Raw genomic sequence first — 21,653 nt, forward strand, 5'->3', positions numbered from 1 at the left:
GATACATCAGAAAAGGGGTTAATTTCCAAAATATATAGAGTACTCATACAACTCAACAAAAGGCAGACAAAGAACCCAATTAAAAAATGGGCAGAGGAGCTGAATAGACACCTCTCCAAACAGGACATACAAATGTCTAAGAGACATATGAAAAAATGCTCAACATCACTAATCATCAGAGAGATGCATATTAAAACAACAATGAAGTATCACCTCACACCTGTCAGAATGGTTGCCATCAACAAATCATCAAATAAGTGTTCGTGAGGATGTAGAGAAAAGGGGACTCTAGTGCACTGCTGGTGGGAATGCAGACTGGTGCAGCCACTATGGAAAACAATATGGTGCTACCTCAAAAATTTAAAAATTGAACTTCCATTTGACCCAGTGATCCCACTTCTAGGAATATACCCTAAGAAGCCTGAAACACCAGTCAGAAAGAATATATGTACCCCCATGTTCATAGCAGCACTATTTACAATAGCTAAGATCTGGAAACAGCCCAAGTGTCCATCAGTAGACAAATGGATAAAAAAGCAGTGGTACATATACACAATGAAGTACTATGTAGGTATAAGAAAGAAAGATCTCTTATCCTTTGAGACGACATGGAGGGACCTGGAAAGTATTATCCTAAGTGAAACAAGCCAAGCAGAAAAAGACAAATACCACATGATCTCACTTATATACGGAATATAATAAATAGAACAGTCTGAGGAATAGGGTAGACCCAGAAGCACGGAAGTAGGGTACAGATTGACAACTCTCAGAAGAAGGGGTGGTGGGGGGTGGGAAGAGATAAACCACAGAACTTATATGCATGTATGCATAACCAATGGACATGGACAACAAAGCCGGGGACGGGGCGGGGGGTGGGGTGGGAGGAGGGTGTCAATGGGGTAAAAAAGGAGAAACATCTGTAACAAAAATAATATTAAATAAAAAATAAATAAATAAAAATAAAAAACACTTTTTGAAGGATACTTTCAACATCTTTCAGTGTCCTGGGGCTCGAGCTTTGTAACAGGCTTGAGATGCCTGATAAGCAATGTTGACCATAATCTTCTAATTCACTAAAATTTTTAATTGCCCATCTATGCATCTGTGAATACTTTCTTTTTCTATTTTTTAGCCCTCATCCAAGGATATTTTTTCATCAATTTCCAGATAGAATGGAAGGGAAGAAGGGAAAGAGAGAGAGAGAGAGAGACATTGATGTGGGAGAGACATATTGATTGGTTACCTCCTGCAAGACCCTGAACAGAGCCAGGGATCAAACCTGCAACCCAGGTACATGCCCTTAATCAAGAATCAAACCCAAAACCCCTCAATCCACAGGCCAATGCTCTAATTACTGAGCCAAAACAGCCAGGGCTCTAAATCTTTTCTAAATGTTGGGTTATACCCTAATATTACTTAGTATGATATAAGCAAACTCATTTGCAGCTTTTAACTTAACACTATTAGAGATTATTTTCCAAAAACACAGTTATACAACTGAAGAACACAATTATTATTTTATTCTACTCTGCAATTCATAAATAATAAATCTGAATGTCTAAGACTATCATTCAATCAATGTTTTTCTACCCAAGCAGTGACACCAGCAAACATCCATCACAAGTACACTTGGTAACCAAATCATTATGTCTACAATGTTCAGATCATAATGTGACGTACCCAGGAACAGGCCATTATTTTTCCTTCCAGTGACAAAGACAGACACTCTGTCATAGTAAGATCATTTAATGAAGTTGTTCTGTAAGGACCTTATGTTAGAACAGTTCAAGCAGACAGTGTCTGTGAAGTCCTCCCTGGTTTAAGCTCTTTAATCAATAAGAAAGATACCAAAATTGTCCATAAAATATTACTGCAAACCTTTAAATATTTGTACAAATCTGTTCTTTCTACAATTCTATTTTTCCCCTAGAGCATCAGGAAAAAAATAATAGCAAGGGGTTACAGGTTCCATCTCATTATCTTATTAATTAAAATTTATTAATAATTTATAATCAGCTTTAATTAGTATTTATTAGCATTTTTTAGTTTTTAAAAAGTAAAAATGAATTTAAAACTTTAAAAACATGTAATCAAGAGACTTCCGGTCAAGATGGTGGCCATCTGCTACCCCAGGGAAGGGCTCATCAAAGGAACAATGGCCTTCCACAGTGAGTCCATCCAGGAGAAAGCTGTCCCTCCAGCTCTCGCCCCAGTGCTGAACAATTCAGTTCTTCCCCACATGTCTCTGGTGCCTTTCAAGCTGCCTCCCTTCTGAACTCCAGCTCAGAGGAAGCGAGTCCGATAAGTCCATGCGCAGACCCTTTAAGAGGAGCTGCCTGGAGCTCCAGCAGCCACAGCCTCCCTCAGCCTCAGTTCCCGCTGGATTTTCCAGCCAGAAGTTATGGGGACTCTCTTCCTGGCACTGGAGCCCTGAACGGGGCACCTGGTGTGGGACGGGGACCCCTCAGTCCTCAGGGAGGACCTTCCCAGGCGAGGTGTCCTCCTGATTTTTATCCTCCACACGTGGGTGTGGGGCCAGGCCCTCAGATTGGGGAGGAGGGTGTCAATGAGAGAAAAGGGGAGGGGGGACATCTATAATACATTCAACAATAAAGATAAGTTCTTAAAAAAAAGTAAAAACATGTCATCAAGTGCTCTCATTAGTAAATAAAGAACTTAAAAGTGAATTCTTCCATACATTATCATTAGGTATTTTTTTCCTCTTGTCAGTTTGCTCCATATAGTTTGGGTGATAAGAGGAAAATGTTCTGAAAAAAAGAGCAGTTTAAATTATATTTAGTGTAAAACTTCATGCTACAAACAAGTAGCCTACCGAACAGTATGGCACATCCTATTTATTTTTTAAAGAACTCTGTGTGTTGCTTTTTACTGATTTTAGAGAGAGGAAGGGAGGGGGAGAGAGAGAAACATTATTGATCCATGCATGATCGTGTGCCCTGACTCATAGTCGAACCTGTGACCCTTTGGTGCATGGATGATGCTCCAACCAAATGAGCCACACTGGCCAGGACTGGCACAATCTATTTCAGTGTGACACGTTTTTTCACTGTAGAAAAAATGAATCTTAAATAATTAAACCTAAATGTTAATTTCAGAGATAGCTTAAAAATGTTCAGTTCCATTAACATTTGATAGGTAAGACCCTGCTACCTGCCTAACACAATCAGACGCTGTAAGCTACAAAAATAGAATAAGAGATAACTAAACGGTTTTTTTTTCCTTTTGTGTGTGTTTTGTTCCTCAGTATTAGAAACAGTAACATTAAAAGAGACATTCATACTTTTAAAAACTCTTTCTCATTAAATATACTTGTGAGACAGCTCATCTTAATTCCCTTCAGAGAAGCATTGAATCAGGGATTAGGGATGCACGCAGGTTTGTGCTTTGCATATGCAGTAGTCTATAGAGAGAAGATCTGTCGATATCAACGAGACTATTTTAGACTAAGCACTTCAAACAAAGTCATCTCTAAGGGTATAAAAAGTAAAATAAGTCTAGTAAAATAATTTTTAAATTATATTAGAGAAACTAGGGTGCTCATTCCTTCTTTGCGTAATAAGCCACAGCATTTTATGTGCCTTCAGTTCAGAAAGCTGATGGCAAGGGAAGCACCTTCTATTTATTTGTGTATACCTGGTGTCCAAATCAGGCCCTTGCCTATGCCTTCACGGACAGTTGGATAGGTGAATGGATGGGGAAAAGAGCTTTCGCAAAGTATTTGGTACCCATATTACATCTCCTTAACATCTTAATATTCCTTTAAATTTCTGAAATTGTGGCTCAAATTTTACTCTACTGTACTGTCACCAATATATGACTCATAAATCATATGCTCAAAGTGTGAAATGATGAATTATCCAATCAAATCTCCCAACCAGTGAAAGAATTCTCTACATTATCCCTGTGAGTTACTCAGCCTCACTCTGAACATCTCAAGGAATCCTTTGTCCCAAGGCAACATTTTCATTTTCAAAAAATAATTTACTTTGAAACACTTTTAAGTTAACAGAAAAGTGCTGACATAATACAAAGAACTACTGTCTTCCACTCTTCTCTCTCAGTTTCCCCCGCTGTTAACATTTCACCCCATGTGCTCTATCTATATACCTGTCTTTATCTATCCATCCATCATTACAATATATGTGTGTGTGTTTGAGTGTGTGTGTGTGCGCGCTTTATAATTTGTACTTTCTGGATCCTATGTGAGCAAGCTGAAAACATAATTTTCTATCACTCTTAAATATTCCATTCTATCTGTGTATCTATTTATCTGAAACCAGGAGTTCATACTGATCTCTCTAGTCCCAATTTAAAACCTCAAAGTTCGTTCTAGTTTTCCTCCTTTCTAGTTTTACAGTTACCTTCTACAACAGGGAGATATCTGGAGCTCGTTTTCCTCAATAGGTTTACTAATTTTATTCATTTATTCATTCAGTTCTTATTTGCTCAATATAATCAATCTCCCAACCATGCTGGTCATCTCCACTCCCTCCCTCCCTCCCATATTCTGGGTCCAGTAAGCATATGTGGTGGGTCTTCTCTCGGCTTCTTCTTCTTTCCATAGCCATTCAGGGGGCTGCTGCGACCACTCTGCACTAAGATGGGAGGTGATGGTGGGAAGAAAGGGGAAAATGAGTAACTTTGTCATGTTTTAACAGGTGTTAGGGAGCAACCCTAGAATCTGCCTTCTTAAAACCATGCCTATTATTGCCACTTTTAGTCCTTTTTTTTTGCTACAGCTTTGAGGAAATATTTGAAGACAGGTTATATCTCCTATGAATTATCTTTCTAAACCTAGACCTCTAATTTCTTCTTCCTCTTAACATGCTTTCTAGGGACTTAACCACTCTGAAGACATTCTTCAAAATTCTTTCACATCTATCATTTTCCTACATTTTCTCCATATGTGACTGTCACTTACCGAGAAGGAAAGCAATGTACGTAAAAGTCGCAATGCCTGACTGAGGATGCAATGAATTATAAATGGAATAGACAACTGTCTTCTAAAAACCTTTCCTCTGCCATCCTCTCCACCAAACTAAAACATTCGCTCCACTGATGCTGGAAATTCTGTTGTTAGAGTTCATTTCACTGACTTTGTAAGTAATAAACAGTGAGTAAACAAATGGTGAAGGGAAAAAGCTGTGGTCTTTGGTATAAAACAGATCTGGGCTCCAACCCCGACTCTGCCATTAGTAATTGGGCCTCTTCTAATGCAAAACCTCAGATTTTAACCTTAAAATAGATATGTTTTATATGACTATTGTGGGGCTTAAACACAATGAATTTTTGTAGTTACTAGCCAGAGTAGGCCCCTATATGTTGTTAATTATTTCCTTTATTTTTGTTTTATTGAAAAATTCTCCTTAAAATATAAATATCTTTGAAAGGGAGCTTTAAAATACAAAAGTACAGTAACTAAATCTATGTGAGAGAATTTATTAATTATTCCTACAGGACAGAATAAATAAAGCAGCATAAGAATATTGGCTGCCTGCCCTGGCTGGTGTGTCCCAGCTGGTTGAAATGACGTCCTGTGCAGTCTCGGGTTTCATTGCAGGTCAGGGCACATGCTCGGGGCACAGGTTTGATCTCCAGATGGGGCGTGTATAGGAGGCAGCCAATTGATACTTCTCTCTCACATTGATGTCTCTCTCACATTGATGTTTCTCTCTTCCTCTCTCTCTCTTTCTCTCTCTCTCTCTTTCTCTCTCCCTTCTTCTCTCTCTAAAATAAATAGAAACATATCCTTAAGCGAGAATTTTTTAAAAAAGAATATTCGTCGCCTGCTGGATAATGATATTTATAAAGAAAAATGAATAAAAAAGGTGATACATTGTGTTTCAGAACCAAACATTGTCTACTTGACCTTCCACATACAGTGAGTTATTTATAAAACCTCAGAACTTTTTCTTGAGGCATTTATCTCTGGTCGTACTATACCACTCAGTTCTAGAGGACAGAATAACAAAGTATAGAACTGGAACTTATGCAGTCATTTCTCAATAACTACATATAAGAATGGCTGAAAGTCAATAAGAATTAATAAAACAGCTACTACTGACAAGGTCTAATTGTATTGTTCGTATCATTTAAAAAAAAAAAAAAACCTAGAAAGTGTAAATAAGTGGGCATGATTTTCTTAGTCAAGTTTATAGATATTCACTGTGTCAGTATTTTTCATGTTTAATTTAAGTGCAGGTTTTACAATAAAAATTGACCAAAATGTTTGTCTATAGAAGCAACCAAAGTTGTAACTGGTCAGAATGCTTTGTTCTGAAATTGTACCTTTCTTTATATAAAAACATTTGAGATTAGGTAATGCCAATGGATACTGCTCCCTCTTTAGTCCAGTTTTTCTGTTACTGAAAATAGAAAGTGAAAGGTAATGAACAAAAATTGTCTGAAAATAAAACTTTCAGAAGTTGAAATATAAAGGAAAAAAGTGGGGCAAAATTTTGATTTGTTGTCTGCATTTCATACACATACTTTATGTGTCAATGAAATATTTATTTTTCTTTCAGTTATAATTGCTTCTTATTTCTTTTCATCTTCACTTCACTACTTGTTTCTTGACATAATTGCTTGCCTCTTCTTTCGCGATCCAGAAAGTCTTTGGAAAACAGGTTTTTCTCAACAAATACAGCTTTCAAAGCTAAAAATGATAAAGAAGATGACATATAAATTATACTTGAAAAGGATCCAATTAAATGAAATAGTGGGGAGAAAATATTCAAGGTTCACTTTATTTATAAAATTCTATGTTTTTAATACCTAGAGGCTTGGAAGGAAATATTTGCTTAAGCTTCTGCTGTTTCTTTGACTTCAATTTAAATTTAAAAGTTAAATTTTAACAGAGTTGGTTCTATTAAATGTATTTGTATCATGATAGAGATCCACCATTTAACTGTAGAAGATTATAAAAGATTCTTTCTCATTTTTGTTTTTAATATACTTAACAGATATCAAGGACTCATAAAAATCCAAGAACAAATTATTCTGTATTGAAATAAGACAATTAAAATAATCAAAACACAGTTTGACTGCCTTCATGACTAAACCAGCGCAATCACATGCTCATAAGATGCTTTGATCTGCAGGGAGCTGTGGCTTCAGGAAAAAAAATGAGCCAAATTAGCCCCATGAGTGGTTAAATTGTGAATCAGTGAAAAGTAGGAGGAAATTGGGCTGTGCATTCAAAAAAATAATTTTGGCCTTTTGCTTAATTTTATCATTTCAGCAAATGTTTATTGAATGTATGTTATGCATAGTATTCTGTGCTTAGACATAATTGGGGCACAAATATAACTAAGTCACAGTTTTTCTTCCAACTGGTACAAAGTAGGAGCAGTATCCAAATAACCCAAATATCATATACAGTAGAATACAGTCGGCCTTTGTTTATCATGGTTAATCAGTTCCAGACTCTACCGCGATAAATGAATTTCCACGAAGTAGGATTCTTTATTTATAAATCGAATATTTTCGCAGTTAGAGCATAGAAAACCTATTTACAACCTTCTAAGTATGTTTTTTAACATTATTAGAGCCCTGTAGACATGAAATAACACCCTTTAATCACCATTACACTCATATTTGAACATTATTAGAGCCCTGTAGACATGAAATAACACACTTTAATCACCATTACACTCATATTACCTAATATATTAGACAAAATAAGAGAAAAAAGACATATCAGACATTACAAATATCGTATTGTTATTGTACATTTAATTACACACACACAGTTCTTACACACAACCACTAACCTATGAAAATAGTGCAACTTGTTTGATGAAGAAGCGATGAAGATGAAGAGATGTACTGCACAGCAAAGAAGAGCAAGTTACTGCTCCTCTGAAGGCACGACCTCAGGAGAGTCTTCAGGTGGTGCAGTGTCTTCAGCAGCTGCGTCGTCGTCTTCCGCTGAAGGAGCACTAGGAGGAGGCTGTGGGTGTCTGGGTGCGCGGCTGAAGAACATTGTGACAGGCAGTTGCTGGCGCTGTCTTTTCATGTGCGTGAGGAGGCTTTTGTAGGGTTCTATCGCTCCATCAAGTGCATTCCAGGACTGCAATGCACGCATCATTTGTGGGTCCCTTCCTCAGTCATGTCCTGTACTACCTTAATAGTTCTCACGACTTGAGAGAGACAATCACGTATAAGGCCAGCTTCCTCCTCCTGACCCCCAGGAACCTCTGGCTGCTCTTCCTCTTCCTCACTCGCAGACTTAGTCATCTCCACCAGATCCTCATCAGTTACGGGATCTGAATGTGTCTCCAGCAGCTCACCTGCGTCATCATGTCATATCCATGAAACCTCCTCCAGCATCCAGGCTAGCCTAACTGCCTTATCCACTGCTGAGTTGCCTGCATCCTCTGGGGTGTTGTTCACGTAGTCCTCTGCTGCAGGCTGGTCAGCAGAGGCAGGGTCTCCGTGGAGAGCACACTCTTCAGAGAATACCTCTTCTAGAACTTCTCGAACCAAGCCTTGCTCGCCGTGAAATCCATGAACATTGCAGAAGAGGGTCCTGGTTGAGGTCTGTCTACCATAAAGTACTGATAGAGCTGCCTCGCCTTCTCCAGGATGACCAGCGGAATCCAACGGAATGGTTTTTTTGCGGCTGTTGCTGATCCAAATGGCTAGGGCAGATTCCATTTTCACTATGAACTTATTACAACTTGTCACGATGCACTTTGCTTCCTTGTTGAAAGAGACAGTAGCCATTGCACAGATGTTCTTTTCATTTTTACAGATGGAGTGAACGGCAGACTCATTCAAGCCGTAATGGCGGGCAACCTCCATGATTTTCTTGCCATCTTTGGTCATATCCAAGAGTTTCCCCTTCTCCTGGATGGTAAGTATCTTCCTCTGGCGCTTAGTTTCATCAACAGAAGGCTTAGAAGAAGAAGCACACTTAGGAGCCATTGTGGGGCTTAGATAAAAGTTCTCAGAATTTGCAAACACTTACAAGAGCAAAGATGCTTCTGATGCGTAGTGATGTAGAATCATGTATGAGAGAAATGAACTTGCATGAGGCTGAGCCAATCAGTGGCCAGGATAGGAAGAGGATAGGACAGCCAATCCATGAACAGCATGCTCTGATTGGCTTGGTTTCACCACACCTTATTTTTTGGGAAAAAAATTATTGCCCACACACAAGGAGTGGTCGAGTGGACGCACCTGGCATTGGAGGATTTGTAGGGATTCTTGAATATATAGGCCTAAAGTCCATATGTACAATAATTTTAATTGTAATTGTAATACAGGGGTGTATAATTGACTCAGACAACCAAGCACGCACTGTATCATTTTCACTGTCTCGATCAACTTTTTAATAAATATATTTGAAAAAACCTTCCATAGAGTGAAGCCGCGAAAGTCAAAGTGCAAAGTGTCGAGGGACAACTGTACAGTTCTAAGAGGATCTGAGCAATGGAAATTGTGGTTAAACATACAAAGAGATTATAACAATGTGCAGACCAGGGGGAAAGTTTTAAGAATTATATGCTGTTTCAGGAGAAGTTGAAGTCCAGAAAGTATTTTAATTGATGATAAGAACCATAGAGATGAGGAAGGGTTACCAAGGTGGAAAGAAAATGCCAACTAGAGGGAACAAATTGAATAAAAGTATCAAGAAACAAGAACTACTATTCAGGTAACTCTAAATCATTCAATACAATTCAACAAAAGTGTAGAATGTATGAAGGAGATGAAGGTAGAATGAGGTTGGAGCTGGACTGGGGAGTACCTTAGATACCAAGCCAAGGAATTTGAAATAAACTATGTAAACACTAAGCAATTTCTTGGCATTGTAGCATCTTTATATTTTTAAAATGAAAAAAAAAAACCCACAAACAAACAAAAAACCTGTATTTCCCATCACTTTGTTGTAATGTGTCAGCTAGACAACCAGAGATGCACAGCTGAATTGTAAATGAATTGTTTATTTATCAGCAGGCTGCAGTGGCATAGTTTCCCCAAATCAGCAGCAGTGAGCATTCTTACAGTCCACTTATAAAGACCAAAACCACATGCTCTCCATGCTGCCTTTGCGTCATTAAGGGGTAAACTGATACAGATAGAGGGCATGAGGAGCTGTTACAAAGATCAGGGCAATCATTAATCACAGTATTTTTAAGGTTTTTCTGGGTTTCCCAAGGCTATTACTAATCCCTTTGTCGTTATGGATCCGGTTCCCTAAGGCCATGGTGTTTAGATGAGTCATGGTGTATACATGTATCAACTGCTGGTCAGAATGGAGTTACTTAAATTAAGTAGTCTAGTTCAACATAACTATGAAAGTCAATATATTTCCCCCTTTTGTCTTGAATATTATACAAGAACTACGGGAAATAACTCTGCAAATAAATTCCACATTTGGCAAAACCCAAAGATAGATGCAACCTCCAGCCTACAAAATACGAAGGGCAGCCAAACAGCTGAGACTGAGCCGTGTTGCACAAGATAAAAGTGAGGAGAATGGAGAGTGTGAGCAGGCCAGCAGCAGCAGCATCTCAGAAAGTGCTAGCAAAAAGACAGCGATGGTGAGGCGCTTACCCTGCAGTACAAATGCTCTATCTTTCATTTATACCTGTGGACGTAAACAGAGGTGAACAGGGCTGGATATGAAAACCCTCCCTTAGCTCCTTTGGTTCAGAGAAACAGATGAGGTGAGGCTACATGAGAATCACACTTATGAGCCATTTTTTTGCTAAAAGCAGTCTGCTCCTGCGGGTTGTAACATCTGAAAGATACACTGATCATATATCACAAGCTCTCACCCAGGGACCTCTACAAATTTCAAGTCTAAGAAAAGCCAACTCATTAAGTTAATGAATTAAAACAGTAAATAATCGGCATACCATGGACACAAAGGTACTATAAGCAAAATTCAAAACAAAACATTTTTATTTATTTCTTTATTTTTAAATATGTTTTTATTGATTTTTTTTTTAAGAGAGAGAAAGAGGAAGGGAGAGATAGGAATGGATCGGCTGCCTTCTCCATGCCCTCTACGGAGATCGAGCCCACAACCTGGGCATGTGCCCTGACGGAATCGAACCGGGACCTCTCAGTCCATGGGACTGATGCTCAAACCACTGAGCAACACAGGCCGGGCAAAATAAAACGTTTTTAAAAGAGCAGCAAAGCTAATCAATACAGGGACCACCACCATTGGATAGGTAAATATTGTTACTGAGAATTTGTCACAAATTAAAGTTTAAAACTTGAAAAGCACTTGCCTCTGTAAAGGAAGATGACGAAGCACAAACGAAAGAACTCCAGGAAGAAACAAAGACACAGCAGGAAGCGGTGAAACGTGAGCTGTCAGGACTGAAGAAAATACAGCAAAAACCATCATAGGTGAGAACAGACACAATGGGGAACATGGAATATACAAATGAGAAAAGCAAATATAATAAGATGAAAATTTAAAAATGCACAAATTAGAGAGGAAATGACAGATATTAAAAAGTATAGATCCAACAAACACATCACTGGGATGAGTCCTTAAGAAAGAAAACCAGAGCTGAACAAATATTTAAAGGTATCATGTAGTAAAACTTGGTTCACATAAGCGACAACTTGACATATACAGAAGGGACATCCAGTCATCCCCTGTACTCATCGGGACGGATCCAGAGCCTGTGCTCTGGTCCCTTGTGTAAATGGCATGGTATTTGAATGTAACCTACACACACCCTCCTGTATGTTTAAATCACCTCTAGATTGCTCATAATAATGCTACAATGTAAATGTTATATAACTAGTTGATAAACTATATTGTTCAGGGAATAATTAAAGGAAAAAAGTCTGTACATGTTCAATACAGACTCAACCATCATAGGCCTGACTACATAGCGCATGTCAGCAACAACGTAATCTTCTTTTTCTAATATTTTCAAATACGCAGTTGGTTGAATCTGTGGATGCAAAAGCCACAGATTACAGAGGCTGACTGTCCTGTGTACCACAAATAATAGACTCCGAACAGTCAAAACCAAGGCATAGTCTAGTAAAGTTATTAGACTTTAAAAATAAACACAAAATCATTTGGCAGCCAGACAAAATGATCAAGTCAGTTAAAAGGAGAGAAATATATCTTGCACTAGATATCGTCATGGCAATGATCAATACCAGGAGATAGCAGAGCAACACTAACAAGATATTCAAGGAAAGAACATGTGAAGTATTGATATTATAATCATCCAAGCCATGCCTCAAATCTAAAAATGACAAATAGTTTCAACATGCAGAGAATTCAGAGACTATTGTTCCCAAGAGTCCTGTATAAGAAAATTACAACAAAATAAACTGAGAAATGTCTGAAGAAAATTTGGAAGAAGATTTGGTGGTGAGCACTGAATATATTTAAAAGTAGAAGTGAGACTAAAATAATGTGAGGTTTAGGATGACAAAATAGAAGGTATATGTCACATGCCTGACAACATAGAAATGATTTAATTTAACAAAAGTTGGGAGAGTAAGGGAGAAGAAGTTTTACTCATGATTAATCAGTAATAGTTGAGATAAACAACTTAAACCAAGTCAAATAATAATGCAATAAGAAAATTTAAAATAAAAGTGAGCACAAAGAAAGATCATATTATTAAATAAATTGTGTAGAGGAAGAGGGATAGGGGTATGGAGAAATGTTTATTTTATTGTCACTCAGCATGGATCTAATAGTCTTAGAGGAATAAAGGGCTAGAGAATTATATGAATCCATGATTATAAAAGTATCACTAGAAGAAACATATAACAACCTTCCAAAGAAAAACAAAGAAATTACAGACCAGTGAAAACTTCAAAGTATAAACAATAAATAGCATAATTGAATGTGAGATATTCAAAACCAAAATATCTTAGATATCAATAGAGGTAAATGTGGTCAATTTCATGATTAAAATAAAACATTCTTTAGTTGGATCCAAAGCAAAAACCAACACACACTTAAAATAAAGTGATTCAGAAAATTTGAAATAAAAAGATTGAAAAAGTATCTCGGCAATGAAAACAAAAAGAAAGCAGGGCTCAAAATCCAGAGTCATAAATGCACATAGGAACCCTCTGAGGAAACACAGAAACTCATGATCTCAGTCGCCAGAAATAGATAATGACGGGAACTAGACAGCTCAGCATCATGGAAGGGAGGGAGACGCCTCAATGAATGAGATTTTAATTGTTCTAGTATTTGAACTGTGAACATGTTCTTGTGGGTTTTTCTTTTTAACAAAAATGAATAAACCTGGAACTGCCTCATAAGTGAAGCTACAAATGAAAATACTTTCCATTTGCCTAATACCACAGTAGGAGATAATGTCTATTTCTGTACATTAGCAGTTGATCTTGTCCCATCTGACCACAGATTAGCACTTTAGAATCACAAGGCATTCTGAATGCCTTAGAGCTCTCCTGAGATTCACTGTGGGAGACAAATGTTACTTCTGAAATAAACTTGAGCTGTTTTACTGAGATTTGTCTCTAAAGTAGATGAAACGTTTTCAGTGCAATTAACCAGTTTTCAGACAAATAAACCAATAACTAACTGATAGACCCTTGTAAGATCTTGAGAGAGACCACCTTGCTGGGATAATAATAATTATTATTATTTTGGCTAAAAAACAGAGATTTAAAAAATCATATGCAGGCCTGGCCAGCGTGGCTCAGTGATTGAGCTTCATCCTATTGACTGAGAGGTCCTGGTTCGATTCTCAGTCAAGGCACATGCCCAGGTTTTGGGCTCCATCCCCAGCAGAGGGCATGCAGGAGTCAGTCGATGGATGTATGTCTCTCACATTAATGTTCCTCTCTCTCCCTTCTTCTCTCTCTAAAAAAATCAATAAAAACATATTTAAAAAACAAAACACTTTCCATTAAAAACAATTCATATGCAGGAGTGGATCCCTGTTTTTGGAGCCTGAAGCTAACAAGTTCGGGATCTTTCTTTAAGAAAAAGAATATAAAATTACAAATGCAAAATTATTCATAAAAATGGCTATTTATTTAGAATTTTGGGGAAAAAAATGTCTTCATGAATTACTGGAGCATCTCGAGTTAGGTCCTTTTCTTCTGAGATCTCTTTTAAGAAAGGTACCTTTCTTAAACACTTACCTAGAAATTATTCCTGCTTTCAACATGGCTTCTGCTCTCTACCTAGAATACTCTAAAATTCCCACCAATTTCCCTAATACTCACAAGAATAGCTGTAGGTGAGGCCCATAAAACAGGGTAACCTGTGTTGATGTCGCTGGCAACCTCCTTTATGTGGTAAAAACAATGTCAAAATTAACCTAACACCTTCTAAATGGATAATGATAAGCCTTTTCTCTCACTATTCAGAGTCTCAACATCTGCCAGGTTAATGGCATAATGTTTTCATATTATGATGTGAGTCTGCAATGTTGTGAAGCACGGAAGAACCCATTAACCACTTAGTGAATTTGCTTAAGATTATAAAAGGGACGTCTTTAGCCTTGCTCTGATGACTTGTTTTCTTGATGTATTAACTTGGCAAGGTTCACATTCTCGGTTGTTCAATTAATCCTAATCTAGATATTGCTCTGAAAGGACTGCTGATGTAATTAAAGTCCCCAATCAATGGATTTTAAGTAAGAAAGATTTGGACTCACTGCTCTCTCTCTCTCTCTCTCTCTCTCTCTCTCTTTCTCTCTCTCTCTCTCTCTCTCTCTCTCTCTGGAGCACACTAGCACCTTTCTCTTTTTCTTCTTCCTCCAGGTGTGTTACCTTCACTTTCTTTCTCCTAAGCTCCAAGGACCCTGCTTTTGCCTCTGTAACTTGTTTCTTGAGCCCCTGCAACCCAAGTGGCTTACTTCTTTTTACTTTTGTGACTTTCTCAATAAACTTTCTCTTATTATTTGGGGGTAGGGGGACGAAAATCCCAGATAATCTGGTGAGCCAGACTTAATCAGTTAGAAGTTCTCAAAAACAAAACTGAGGTTTTCCAAGGAGAGGAAAGAAATTCCACCACTGGACAACAGTTCCTGCCTGTGCCCAGCTTGCGCATGATCTTCCTTTTATTTTGGACTTGGTCAGCTGCCCTCACAATCCCATAAGCCAATTCCATGTCATAAATTTTAATATATGGTCTTGCTGATTCTGCTTCCTGGAATCCTGACTGATGCCCTTGCCATGAAATACACTGTTTATCACAGAACAGTTGCAAAGGGTAAAATGTTCTCATTGAGACAAATAAACTGGTTTGACAAGTTTCCTGTGGTTTGTGACTAGAATCTGTTGGATACTCCTTGTAAAAAAAAAAAAAGTTTGTGTTTATTTAAATATGCAGTTTATCTTAAAGAACCCTTACATTCCCACATAGGTGCTAGCATAGGAACCGCAAGGAACTTCTTGCTTTCTGGGCCCCACAACTCACTTAGAATCTTGACAAGTAATTCTGTTAGATAAGTTAGCAACAGCCAATGCATGTGGATTCGGGGGTCACACCCCTTCCTCAAACCCTGTAATGGCTTTCCTTCACACTTAAACCCAGGCTACATGGTCCCGTGTGGCCTGATTCCCAAACCCCCTCTAAGCTCATCTTGTACCAGTCTGCATCTCTCTTACTCTGCTCCAGCATAATTGACCTTCCTATCCCTGGCACATCACCCTTAAGCCCACCTCAGTAGCTTTATACTTCTGATCCCTGCCCTAGGAACATTCTGCCTTCTTTCAGGATTCAGCTCAAAAATCAGAGAGACCTTCACTAATGCTCCCCTAACACATCCTAGCACATTATTTTGCTGCTTTCTTCATACCTCTTATCATTATCACTATCCAAACTTATCTTCCTCTTACAGTTACTTATTCATTATCTGTCTCTCTTCTCCAGATGATAAATTCAGTGATTGCAGAGACTTTTGTCTGCCTTTATGCCTCCTATAACCCTAACCCCAACATCATGCCTGGTACATGGAAGGTGTTCAACGAACATACTTGTTGAGTAAATGAAGAAATGAATGAAGATACCTCCAGGTACACAAAGGGTGGGCTCATTCCTCATCCTTTGGAATTCTTGCATTTCAGAGACCTAAGGGCTCAGGTTTCTAATGGTGATAGAAGGTGGTTCTCATGTCATACATCTGTATATCCATCCACTTGCCACAACCCCTGCTCTTCAACATCTAGTGTTATGGGTAACCATTTACATTCATTGTATCTTACCTGGAAAAGTATGATATCTATGCATTTTTCCCTTCATTTATTGGTTGACTGACTGTTAAGATTTATTTAATGCTAACAAAAAGGTGTTTTTTAAAGCAATTAAAATAAAAGATGTGGTGGCCATGAAGCTATTGAAAGATTTCCACTAAAATGAAATGATTCAGTGATTTGAATGGAAGCAAAGTAAATCTTTTGTCTTCTGATTCTTCCTGTCCCCTGATTGGCCACTAATCAGATGAGCAGGCGTGGCAACCCTCACCAAGGCACCTGGCAAGAAGGAACTAGGTCACTATGTAAACAGAGCACTGCGAAGACCAGCTGCTGTTAGTCTATGGGCATACAGTATTCTGAAAACCTCCCTTCTGATTTTCATCCTCCATCCTATTCTAAGTCCTCCAAATAAGTGCTTCTCAAACTTTAATGTGCATAAAGAAATCACCTAGAAATCTGGTTAAAATTCAGACAGCGATTCAGTAGATCTATTTGAGGCCCGTGAAGCTACATTTTCGGGTGATGTCCATGCTGTTATCCACTGCCCACATTTTGATGTCAAGGTTCTCATTCCTAAATCTAGATTCTAGATCAGTAGTGCCAAGCTGTCATTCAACTTCAGCTATCATCCCGTAGCAGTCGGGTAACAAAGCAACAGAGTGATGAGGATTAATCTTAATGCTGTAATAGTCTTCATGTGACTCTTAAATGATTGTTATTCAGGACCTGCCGAGACTTTTTTTTTTCCTTTTTCTAAAAACATCTGGGTTTTTGTTTTTGTTTTTGAACAAAAGTTTTACGTTGACAACAAAATTGAAAGGTGGGTACAGAGATTTCTTATAAAGCCCTTGCCCCCACACATAAATAGCCTCCCCATCATCAACCTCACTCACCAGCATGGTACATATTTTACCGAGGATGAATCTACATGGACACATCATAACCATCCCACATGCATAGTTTACCTCAGGGTTGTATATTTCGAGGGTTTGGACATAAGGATAATGATATATATCCCATATTATATTATCATCCAGAGTACGTCCATTGTCCTAAACAGTTCTCTGTGTTCCTTCTAGTCATCTCTTCTCCCCCAACCTCTGGCAACCACTGATTGTTTTATTGTCTCCATAGTTTCGCCTTTTCCAAAGCATCAGGCAGTTGAAATCATACAGTGTGTTCCTATTCACGAGCCATTTCACTTAGGGATAGTCATTTAAGATTCCTCCATGTCTTTTTTCATAGCTTAGTAGTTCATATTTTTTAATGCTGGGTGATATTCCATTTTCTGGATGGACCACCGTTTATTTATCCATTACCTGTTGACGGACATCTCGGTTGCTTTTGGTAATTGTGCATAAAGCTGCTATAAACATCCATGTGCAAGGGCTTTTCAGCTCCTTTAGGTAAATATCAAGAACCACGATTGCTGGATTGTAAGATGAGAGCATGTTTAGATTTGTAAGAAACCACAGACTGACCTCCTGTATGATTTCAGCATTCCCACCAGCAAGGTAGGGCGTTCATCGCCATGAGGCTTCGGTATTGTCAGTGCTCAGGATTTGGACTATTCCAACAGGTGTGTAACAATAACTCCTTGTTGTTTTACTTTGAATTTCTCTAAGGAAACATGATGTGGACTATCTGTTGGACTTTTTAAAAAACGTTTTTCAGCCCTGGCCAGTTTGTCTCAGCAGTCAGAGCGTCGGCCTGCGGTCCAGAGAGACCCGGGTTCGGTTCCCACTAAGGGCACGTACCTCGGTTGCAGTTTGTCCCCGGCCCTGGTTGGGTTGTGAGGGTGGTAGCCACTCAATGTGTCCCTTTCACGTCGATGTTTCTCTCTCTCTCTTCCTCCCACTCTATCTGAACAAAAAATGGAAAAATGTCTTCGGGTGAGAATTAAAGAAAAAATAAATAAATAAAAAACGTTTTTCACATATTAATGACTTCTGTTTTGTACGACCCAAATTTTGGTGGGTGTGTGTGATTTTCATGATGATTTGGTGTGATCATGTAAACTGAGGTATAAAATTATAGGAAGGATTCTAACTTCTAAAATGTCTGAGTTCTGTACTCATTCTGGATCTTTAGTTATTTAAAATTCACTGGAGTAAATCATGTGCAGCAATATCTCATTTCTTCCTTAAACTGAATACATTTATAAATGTTTCCTTCTTCTGTTTCAAACATTTGTTCAAGTAAGAAGGTTTTTATAATATCAATGATTCTTTTTAATGATCCTCACCCAAGGATATTTTTTCATTGATTTTAGATAGAGTGGGAGGAAGGGAGGGAGGGAGAGAACGAGAGAGAAACATAGATGTGAGAGAGAGAGACATCGATTGGTTGCCTCCTGCACAACTCAGACTGGGGCCAGGGATCAAACCTGCAACCCAGGCACGTGCCCCTGACCGGGAATCAAAGCCGTGACTCTTTGGTCCCTGGGCAAAACTGGTCAGGGCAATGATTTTTTTTTATTTACTGGTACTAGATTTAAGATTATATTCTAAATCAAAGCTATAGTAAACTGGATTTTACTAAAGGCCTGTATGCACATTTTTCACTTGTAGTTTAAGAACTATAGAGAGAATGTTGTGTTTCCTTGGAAAACCAGGTACTGTCAGGTGGTCAGACTCTGGTTGAGTTCACCAAGTTTGAACTATCTTACCACCTCCTCGTAAACTGCAGGTTACCAGTGATGATGTGATGGACTCTTGTCTGTCCCATCCGGTAGAGGTTCAACTGACTTTCTTCTCTTCTTTGGAAATCCCTGCAAATAGGATTGGAACTTGCCTTGCACCAAATGTCAGCCCTTATTAAATTTTCGATTCTTCCATTTTCTTTCAATATCTGATTACAGTCCTCTAAACGAACTTTTCCAGTTCTCACAGCTGACTAAGACTAAGAACTAAAACCTGACGCCCAAATCCCTACCCAGTCTGCCCCTGCCCTCGGGGTCTCTAAGACAACTGGTCGCTGCCTCCACCTTGGCTTTGCAGAGGTCATGTCAACAGGAATCCTTGAAAGACAACTTCTTAGATCCGGCTTCATCCCACCAGGTTTATGATCACGTCTGAGTTGTTCAGTTATGACTGATATGCCTTCACCATGAACAAAAGTGGGGGGACTAATCGTGTGGAGCACTATCTGATCCCAGGGCTTCTGGGAAGCAGAGAGAATGAAGTCCTACCCCCCTCTTTTTTTTTTTTTTATCCTCACCCGAGGACATTTTTCTATTTTTTGTTCAGATAGAGTGGGAGGGAGAGAGAGGGAGAGAGAGACAGAGAGAGAGAGAGAGAGAGAAACATCGATGTGAGAGAGGCACATCGAATGGCTGCCACCCGCATGACCAACCAGGGTCGGGGACAAACTGCAACCAAGGCACACACTGTCAGCGGGAACTGAACCTCGGTCTCTCTGGACCGCAGGCCCACACTCTAACCGCTGAGCCACACCGGCCAGGGCTCTCCCACCCTCTTCTTGTTGGAGAAAAAGATAACAGCAAAGGACCACTCTGTTCTCTCGTATGCTGGGATAAGACCCTCTCTACTCTACCTCACAATTTTGATAAGACTCATGGATTCTCGCCTCACTGAAATCACCTGTGGAACTGCCCCATTCATTTCGTTTTTGACAGAACATCACCAAAACTGTTCACCTGAGGCATCGGGAATGCAGCATGTTTTCTGTGCTGTACTGGAAGTTTTACAGATTTACTGATACGATGTGAATTGATTGGCGAAGTCTGATCCAGAGACACTTCTAAGTAGGTTTTTGAATCAGGCATATCAAAGAGGAGTTTTGAGCTGCTCGAGGATCTGCAGGGAACAACTTGGAAGCTAAAGAGAGAATGTGAAAGATGTTTCAACTTGAAAGGGAAGGAAAGAGAATACAGAAGGACATTAAAGACCCAGTAGGGAAGACTAAAAGGTCACCTGGGGATTACGAAGTGTTTGAAAACTGTCCCTAGTTCCAAAGTGAGAGTTTAGAATATTGTAAGCAGGTCTGGCAAAAAGACTGTCACCATACAATTGCCAAACAACTCCACACACTGTGATTGCAGAGTGCAGTCCAGGCGTAAGGGGCACTCAGTGACGACAGAGGGGAGGGGATAGATGGGTAACTCAAAGTCTTTCAAGTTCTCTTTTGTAATAACAATTTCTTTAATAGTCTTTCTGTATTGATTATATAGCGAGAGGAAGGAAGAGGGAGAGAGAGATGAAAATATCAATGAGAGAGAACATCAATTGGCCGCCTCCTGCATGCCCCCCACTGGGGATCAGGCCCACAACTGGGGCATGTGCCCTGACCGGGAATCGAACTGACCACCTTTGGGTGCATGGGTCGACGCTCAACCACTGAGCCACACCGGCCGGATGTAATAACAATTTTTAAAGTCAGTAGTATCCTCCTGAAAACGAGATGAACAATTTTAAATATAAGTGACAAAAATAGATGGTATGATAGTAAAACAGCTGGTTTTAGATATCAGCATAAGAATAGGCTGCCTAGGGGATATACTTTGTACACTATTTGAACAAGGAAGGCTGCATGTAGAAATATTAATAACATGGACACTTCTCATCTAGGGTCCACCTTTTACTAGCTACATGAAACTAGATAAGTTATTTAAACTTTATACCTATGCCACAGACTCCATATATCTATATGACAGAGTGCCACAGAGTCTTTATATAACAATAGGAACAATAAAAATTCCTATATCACAGAGCTGTTTAGGGGAATAATAATAAAATGCCATCAATAAAGAAAATGCATCAAACTCTTATTCGATGTCAGGCCCTGTACTGAGGCTGTCACGTGGGTTGTTTCATTTAAAGCTCATAGCAACATTATGAGAATGGTAACTAACATGACACACATTTTTAGCTGAAGAAACTAAGGCACAGACAATTTAACTGACCTGCTCAAGGTCGTATAGCTCGCAAGGGGTAGAGTCTTGATTTGAGGCCAGGCTTATGCTTTTGCCTTTATACCTTTATTGCTTTGAATGTTCCAAGTTTTATTCCCTCTATAAAAGGAAATTCTCCCAAAAGACACCTGTAACCATTAACACCTTATAACTTAGTAGGAATAATGACTGAGATTTCAAAGGTTACAAAATAATATAAAGAACCCAGAGTGAAGGAAAAAAGCATGAAGAGCCAGGTACGATGATAAGATCAATGCATTGGCTCTGAACTCCAAAGCTACTCTTCACTGCGAGCTTGCTCTGTGATAATTAATGCACTGGGGAGCTGTTTCTCCTTTGCCCGCTGGTGTGATGTTGAGCTCTGTCACTAGAGGGCACTAGAGAGACAAAGAAGGAGAAATGAATTTCTCTTCAAGTCGTTGCTCCAGTCACCAGCGTCCTGCAGCAGTTTCTCCAGCACTGGGCTCCTACTGCATGACTTCCCGCTACCAAGCTCCTCCAGTTCCAGGCTCCTGAGATG

At 39.0% G+C, this 21,653-nt stretch overlaps 1 protein-coding gene across 1 annotated transcript in view; it reads right to left on the reverse strand.

Moving 5' to 3' along the window:
• Positions 1-6,545: 6,545 nt before the first annotated feature.
• WDR49 (WD repeat domain 49) overlaps positions 6,546-21,653 on the reverse strand; it is a 154,299-nt gene continuing 139,191 nt past the window's right edge. The window contains exon 19 of the mRNA XM_036243520.1: positions 6,546-6,676. Coding sequence (XP_036099413.1) covers positions 6,546-6,676 — 131 coding nt within the window. The remainder of the gene's footprint in view (positions 6,677-21,653) is intronic.

This window comes from Molossus molossus, unplaced genomic scaffold (genome assembly GCF_014108415.1).
Source record: "Molossus molossus isolate mMolMol1 unplaced genomic scaffold, mMolMol1.p scaffold_m16_p_5, whole genome shotgun sequence".
Lineage (NCBI taxonomy): Eukaryota > Metazoa > Chordata > Mammalia > Chiroptera > Molossidae > Molossus > Molossus molossus.